This window comes from Salvelinus fontinalis, chromosome 40, assembly GCF_029448725.1.
Source record: "Salvelinus fontinalis isolate EN_2023a chromosome 40, ASM2944872v1, whole genome shotgun sequence".
In the NCBI taxonomy this organism is placed as follows: domain Eukaryota; kingdom Metazoa; phylum Chordata; class Actinopteri; order Salmoniformes; family Salmonidae; genus Salvelinus; species Salvelinus fontinalis.
The window spans coordinates 317,491-325,647 of record NC_074704.1 but is presented as its reverse complement, the minus strand read 5'-3'; the positions used below and the strand labels follow the sequence as shown (position 1 = coordinate 325,647).

The 8,157-nt window shown below is 45.9% G+C and overlaps 1 protein-coding gene across 1 annotated transcript; it reads left to right on the top strand.

Moving 5' to 3' along the window:
• Window positions 1–2,093: 2,093 nt before the first annotated feature.
• On the top strand, window positions 2,094–7,257 carry LOC129839788 (lipopolysaccharide-induced tumor necrosis factor-alpha factor homolog). Its single transcript, XM_055907425.1, has 4 exons — window positions 2,094–3,791; window positions 4,961–5,035; window positions 5,969–6,119; window positions 6,447–7,257. The coding sequence occupies exons 1-4, from the start codon at window positions 3,638–3,640 to the stop codon at window positions 6,550–6,552; spliced, it is 486 nt and encodes a 161-aa protein (XP_055763400.1). The 5' UTR covers window positions 2,094–3,637; the 3' UTR covers window positions 6,553–7,257.
• The last annotated feature ends 900 nt before the right edge of the window (window positions 7,258–8,157 follow it).

Below are 8,157 nucleotides of genomic sequence, written 5' to 3'. Positions count from 1 at the left end.
ACAGATGTCTCAAGTTTTGAGGGAGCATGTAATTGGCACGCTGACTGCAGGAATGTTCACCAGAGCTGTTGCCAGAGAATTTAATGTTAATTTCTCTACCATAAGCCACCTCCAACGTTGTTTTAGAGAATATGGCAGAATGTTGAATAACCACGCCAGCCCAGGACCTCCACATCCGGGTTCTTCACCTGCGGGATCGTCTGAGACCAGCCACCCAGACAGCTGATGAAACTGAGGACTATTTCTGTCTGTAATAAAGCCCTTTTGTGGGGAAACAAATCATTCTGATTGGCTGGGCCTGGCTCCCAAGTGGGTGGGCCTATGCTCTTCCAGGCCCATCTATGGCTGCGCCCCTGGCCAATCATATGAAATCCATAGATTAGGGCCTAATGAATTTATTTAAATTGACTGATTTACTGTAACTCAGTAAAACTGTTGAAATTGTTGCATGTTACGTTTATATTTTTGTTCAGGATACATTCTCAGGTAACAACAAATGGTGGATGGATGAACACACACACTTTTCTAAAATGTATTCACATGAAAATAGGCCTGTGTTAGGTGTTCTAATGACCTTTTTTCCAAACACCAATGGACCAATGTTAGTTAAGTTATATCTAGTCTGCATTATGTTCTAATATAACTGAAGATGACTCATCTCACCAACAAGCATATTTTCCATCCACAGCAATGTTGTTAATCGAGAACAATAACACATTAACGTTTAACACTGTGACTCACCACAGCCACTATTTCTGTGTTAAGCTCCCCCTTCTTTCCCTCATCTCTCTCACACACACAGACACACACACACACACACACCATATTCACACCCCTCCACTACTTAATTTGAACCCTTTAGTGAGTCAGGTCTCTGGTCTATTGATGGGAATCACTGTCTTCAGGGTTGCGTCCCAAATGACACCTTGTTCCCCAGATACGGTAGTGCACTTATTTTGACCAGGGCTCAATGTCATTTGGGAAACGCCCTCTGTGGGAAACGTTTTTACCTCATCTGGCTCACACCTCCCCACTGTGTATGCGCTCGTTCTCGCTCTCTTTCCTACGTGGTTCACTTTCCCACAGTCTCTCAAGGGAGTAGCTCTGATCTTTAGCTCCACACAGTCCACAGTACCTCGTCTCCTCCAGGACTCCAGTCCACAGTACCTCGTCTCCTCCAGGACTCCAGTCCACAGTACCTCGTCTCCTCCAGGACTCCAGTCCACAGTACCTCGTCTCCTCCAGGACTCCAGTCCACAGTACCTCGTCTCCTCCAGGGCTCCAGTCCACAGTACCTCGTCTCCTCCAGGGCTCCAGTCCACAGTACCTCGTCTCCTCCAGGACTCCAGTCCACAGTACCTCGTCTCCTCCAGGGCTCCAGTCCACAGTACCTCGTCTCCTCCAGGGCTCCAGTCCACAGTACCTCGTCTCCTCCAGGGCTCCAGTCCACAGTACCTCGTCTCCTACAGGGCTCCAGTTCACAGTACCTTGTTTCCTCCAGGGCTCCAGTCCACAGTACCTCGTTTCCTCCAGGACTCCAAAAAGGTAAGGGGCTGTGTTGGGGGTTTTCAGAGTGGTTCTTTGCAGAATATAATAAAATATGAAAGAGTTGTGTGTAGGACTAGGAATATCTGTGTTTGTTTTGTGTGTGTTGCTATGTGAGAAGGAAAAGACTTGTTAGAAGAGGGGTGTTTTTTAAATTGGTTCAAAGAAAACAGCACCAGTCACCCTACCTTCTAACTCTGTCTTGGTGCCTAATGTTTGACAGCGCTGTTAGATGTGTACACAGCCAGCGCTGTTAGATGTGTACACACGGACAGCGCTGTTAGATGTGTACACACAGACAGAGGGGATAACAGTACTTCACACATCAGATATGGTTCCTGCCCATGGTAAATGGGTATAGTAAAGGTCAGGTTTGGGGTCAATTCAAATTGAGGTCAGTCAGTTCAGGAGATAATCTGAAACAATCTATATTCAATGACTAATCAATAAATGGAAGAGAAGCTATTTATTTAAAAAGTTGTAACATTTTGTATTTAAAATTCAAAACACTTCCGGAATTGGGTGTCTTTAATTCTAATTAACCCACTGTTGACCAGGGCCCATAGGGTAGTGTACTACTGTTGACCAGGGCCCATGGGGTAGGATACTATGGTACTGCGGTGTGCTTTAGGACCATGCGGACGCCTCCGAGCCGTCAGGTAGGTTGTTTGGAGTGTTTATCCGAGTGGATAAAAATAATACAATTATGTCCCTCCCCTTATAAAACCAAAGTTGCGCCCCTGGTTTTAACAGTGATCAAGTAGACTACTATTTGGTCATAATGTAGACCTACCAGTTTGGTCTACCATCAAAAACAATGGAGAAAATGCATCCCATAACATTTTAACATGGAAATACCTGTTCTATGATTCAGCCTACAGTAGCAGCCAATGTGTGGTGTTCAATGTAGGCGTACATTCCATGAGACTTGTGATAAAAACATTCAGGGCTTAACATGAACCTGTTTATCCACTTGTCCTTCAGACAAGGAGGTGACTGAAAATGTTGTTGAGTCATTTGATGCAAGAAACCATTTTATTCCTGCAGGAAAGGGCCATGAGGTCACAGAGGGCACTTCTGGACATTGACTGCAGGAAAGGGCCATGAGGTCACAGAGGGCACTTCTGGACATTGACTGCAGGAAAGGGCCATGAGGTGACACAGGGCGCTTCTGGACATTGACTGCAGGAAAGGGCCATGAGGTCACAGAGGGCGCTTCTGGACATTGACTGCAGGAAAGGGCCATGAGGTCACAGAGGGCACTTCTGGACATTGACTGCAGGAAAGGGCCATGAGGTCACATAGGGCGCTTCTGGACATTGACTGCAGGAAAGGGCCATGATGTCACAGAGAGCACTTCTGGACATTGACTGCAGGAAAGGGCTGCCTCTGTATTTTGTATTGTCAATTGATGTGTCAGTGTAGATTGACACTTAAACGTTTTCTAACTGACTCTAACTGTTGATCATTCACCAGTAACATAGACCAGGGTTAGGGTTATTCTGATAGATTTAGTGGGTGTGTGGCATTCATTATTGGTGGTGTTGTTATAGGCTTGTACTACTCAGAGTCTACAGGCCAAGTCTTTGTCCCATGAAATGTCACCAACCCGGTTGAATACAGGGGTGTGTATCATTGTTATAAGCAACAGCTTGAACAAGAAGTGTATGTGTGTGTGTGCGTGTGTGTGTGCGTGTGTGTGTGTGTGTGTGTGTGTGTGTGTGTGTGTGTGTGTGTGTGTGTGTGTGTGTGTGTGTGTGTGTGTGTGTGTGTGTGTGTGTGTGTGTGTGTGTGTGTGTGTGTGTGTGTGTGTGTGTGTGTGTGTGTGTGTGAAAGAAGACAGGTGAGAGAGATCGGGGGGAGAGAAGGTGGGGGCAGAGACATATGTTTTCTCAATGTGATATTTTCATAAGGTTCTCTCTCTCTCTCTCTCTCTCTCTCTCTCTCTCTCTCTCTCTCTCTCTCTCTCTCTCTCTCTCTCTCTCTCTCTCTCTCTCTCTCACTCTCTCTCTCACTCACTCACTCACTCACTCACTCACTCACTCACTCACTCACTCACTCACTCACACTCTCTCTCTCAACCCCAGACAGTATGGAGAAGAGCCAGTATGGACCCCCGCAGTACGTGTCTGCTCCCCCCTACCCTGGCCTCCCAGCGGGCTACCAGGGAAGTGGAGGGGGAACAGCCTACCCCCCTCAGCCTGGCTACCAGGGAAGTGGCGGGGGAACAGCCTACCCCCCCCCCAGCCTGGCTTCCAGGGAGGTAAGAGATCAGATCTACACTGATACTCTTAGGGACAGTTTAAGCTTACACTCTTAGAAAATAAGGTGATGTCTAGAACTTGAAAGGGTCCTACGACTGTCCCCATAGGAGAACCCTTTGAAGAGATTTTCAGACCAGGACTAGGTTTCATCTGTGTTCAAAAAACCAGACCTTATTCTTTATGTTTTATGTATATTAAAAATGTTCCTGGACAGCAACTTCCTTCAAAGTGTTTTCATTAAGCGTTTTGGAAGTGTCTGTTATGATAGCCATAGATGTCATGAACATCATTGTTAAGGGCTGGCCAGCCACTCTGTATCCCTGGGTTTGTGTTCGCATAAAACTGGCCAACCACTCAGTATCCCTGGGTTTGTGTTCCCATAATACTGGCCAACCACTCTGTATCCCTGGGTTTGTGTTCCCATAATACTGGCCAACCACTCTGTATCTCTGGGTTTGTGTTCCCATAATGCTGGCCAACCACTCTGTATCCCTGGGTTTGTGTTCCCATAATGCTGGCCAACCACTCAGTATCCCTGGGTTTGTGTTCCCATAATACTGGCCAACCACTCTGTATCCCTGGGTTTGTGTTCCCATAATACCGGCCAACCACTCTGTATCTCTGGGTTTGTGTTCCCATAACGCTGGCCAACCACTCTGTATCCCTGGGTTTGTGTTCCCATAATACTGGCCAACCACTCTGTATCTCTGGGTTTGTGTTCCCATAATGCTGGCCAACCACTCTGTATCCCTGGGTTTGTGTTCCCATAATGCTGGCCAACCACTCAGTATCCCTGGGTTTGTGTTCCCATAATACTGGCCAACCACTCTGTATCCCTGGGTTTGTGTTCCCATAATACCGGCCAACCACTCTGTATCTCTGGGTTTGTGTTCCCATAACGCTGGCCAACCACTCTGTATCCCTGGGTTTGTGTTCCCATAATGCTGGCCAACCACTCTGTATCTCTGGGTTTGTGTTCCCATAACGCTTGCCAACCATTCTGTATCTCTATGTTTGTGTTCCCATAATGCTGGCCAACCACTCTGTATCTCTGGGTTTGTGTTCCCATAATGCTGGCCAACCATTCTGTATCCCTGGGTTTGCGGTAAATGACAGTGTATTGATGTATTTATTTATCCCTTGTTTATCAGGTCCCCAACCCGGCATGTACCCACCACCTCCCCAATACGACATGGGCATGGCACAACCTACAAACGCCCCCAGCAGTGAGTCACACACACACTGAATAAAACTCCTAACGCTCTGACCAAAACTACCTCAATCGGTTCCTTATTTTATTATTCACAGTACCCCGTAAACGAGAACCAAATAGTAGTCACACAAGGTATTGGCTGGATATCCTGGCCATAGCAACACCCATCCTTAGCAACCCTTCTAATCATCTACCCTCTGTGGGGGTGTGAAATATAGAACAAAGAACACAATTTTGGGGGGCCTAATTGGTTCTATCCAGTTCTGTTCTGTTATATTGTGTATTGTCCGGTCCTGTCCAGTTCTATCCAGACTATCCAGTTCTATCTGGTTCTATCCAGTTCTGACCAGTATTTCCCTCTCCCTACAGTAACCTGGTGGTGGTGATTCTTTCTAGTCCTGTCCAGTTCTATCTGGTTCTATCCAGTTCTGACCAGTATTTCCCTCTCCCTACAGTAACCTGGGTGGTGGTGATTCTTTCTAGTCCTGTCCAGTTCTATCCAATTCTATGAAGTTATATCCAGTTTTATCCAGTTCTATCTGGTTCTAACCAGTATTCTCTTCCTTCTGCAGTAACCCAAGTGGTGGTTCTGTCCTGTTCTATCTGGTTCTAACCAGTATTCTCCTCCCTCTGCAGTAACCCAGGTGGTGGTTCTGTCCTGTTCTATCTGGATCTAACCAGTATTCTCTTCCTTCTGCAGTAACCCAGGTGGTGGTTCTGTCCTGTTCTATCTGGTTCTAACCAGTATTCTCCTCCCTCTGCAGTAACCCAGGTGGTGGTTCTGTCCTGTTCTATCTGGTTCTAACCAGTATTCTCTTCCTTCTGCAGTAATCCAGGTGGTGGTTCTATCTGGTTCTAACCAGTATTCTCCTCCCTCTGCAGTAACCCAGGTGGTGGTTCTGTCCAGTTCTATCTGGTTCTAACCAGTATTCTCCTCCCTCTGCAGTAACCCAGGTGGTGGTGATGCAGCAGCTGCTGCCTAGAGACGTACCCGGCCAGATGACGTGTCCCCACTGTCAGGTCCCGGTTCTGACAGAGACCACACACACCCCTGGACTGCGCACCTGGGTCCTCTGTGGAGTCCTCGGCATCTTTATGTAAGTTGGTACACGTGGCAAACATCATTTTTTTCTCTCTCTCATAAACAGCAAAGATGTCATCCAGACGTGGCAGGGGGTATTGGTCCACATGCAACATTGAATTCACAGTAGAGATGGATACACACACTGAATCCCTTCTCTCTCTACCCCACCTCCCTCTCTCTGTCTCTGTCTGTATCTCTCTCTCTCTCTCTCTCTCTCTCTCTCTCTCTACCTCACCTCTCTGTCTCTGTCTCTGTCTGTACCTCTCTCTCTCTCTCTACCCCACCTCTCTGTCTCTGTCTGTATCTCTCTGTCTGTCTCTCTGTCTCTCTCCTTCTCTAGGTGCTGGCCATGCTGTTTGATTCCTTTCTGTGTTGACTCCTGTAAGGATGTAGAACACCGCTGCCCCAACTGCAAGAGAGTGATCCACATCCACAAATGTGAATAGGCCAAGATGAGACGCCTGCCACAAAGTGATCCACAACTAGCCCCGGCCCACAGACACTGCTGCCACAAAGTGATCCATACCTTTATGAATCCATTCCAATACACCACTAGTCTACACTACACCACTAGTCTACACCACTACTCTACACCACAAGTCTACACTACACCACTAGTCTACACCACTAGTCTCCACCACTACTCTACACCACTACTCTACACCACTAGTATACACCACTACTCTACACCACTAGTCTACACCACTACTCTACACCACTAGTCTACACCACTAGTCTACACCACTAGTCTACACCACTAGTAGGTCAAGAACGCTTTTAGTACCTGAGTAATGGTGACTCTTATTTCCAACCATAACACACACACACATACATACTTGTGAAGCAACGTGCTCCTCATGAAAATATAAATATCTGTGGTGAGAAGTCACAGTGTAAAGACAATAGTCTGTCTGTGGCTGAGATGACTACTGGAAGATCAGCTTAATATTGACTAGTGTCAGTGTGTAACAAGCTAAGGCCACTTCTAGCAGACCTTTTACACTGATTGTAATGTATGTTTTCTTCCATTCTTTGAATCTTCATGTCAGACAGAAAGTAGGATTCTATTTGTATTGACGTTGGTATCGATTGGTTGTTGGGTTTTTTAAAGGCACAGTCCACAGTTGAAACAATAAAAAAGCTAAATCCCGCCTCTGTTTTTGTAAAAAGCTGCGGGATGGGGCTGGAGAAATGTAACCGCTCTCAAAGACAGAGCTATGCATGCAATGACTGACCATCCAACGTTATAGCTTTATCCATGTTTTGAGGCTATACGGTGTTTCTTTACATTTACAAACATTGGAGCAAAACAAGCTTATATTTTGGGTTCTGATGGGGTACAACAGTTGAACTAAGCACAAGAAGCAGTCATAAGTTATATTCTTCTAGATCAAAAAACGGATGTATTAACTGCGGATTGCCCCTTTAATTGATTAACAATAATTGTTCTAATAAAGTCAATAATAACTTTGACTTTTGAGACGATAGTGGCCCTTGTTTCCAGAAACACACACATACACTTTAAAATATTTCTTTCTAAAATGTATTCACCTGAAAAAAGGCCTGTGTTAGGTGTTCTAATGACCTTTTTTCCAAACACCAATGGACCAATGTTAGTAAAGAAATGACTGTCTGGTCTGCATTATGTTCTAATAGTCTAACTCAAGATGAGTCATGGTGATAATAGGCTGCTCATGCATGGTTAATGCTCTCTGCTGGCTACTAGGTTTTCTGTCTTCTCACTAACAAATGTATTTTCCAACCACAACGTTGTTTATCGAGAACTATTTCCCCTCAAAACACACACACACAAACACACACACACACACACACACACACACAAACACACACACATACTAACACACACACACACACACACACACACACACACACACACACACACACACACACACACACACACACACACACACACACACACACACACACACACACACACACACACACACACACACACACACACACACACACACACACTAACACTGGAACTAGTGATTGACCAACAGGTGTAGTTATTTTCCATCAGGCTTGTG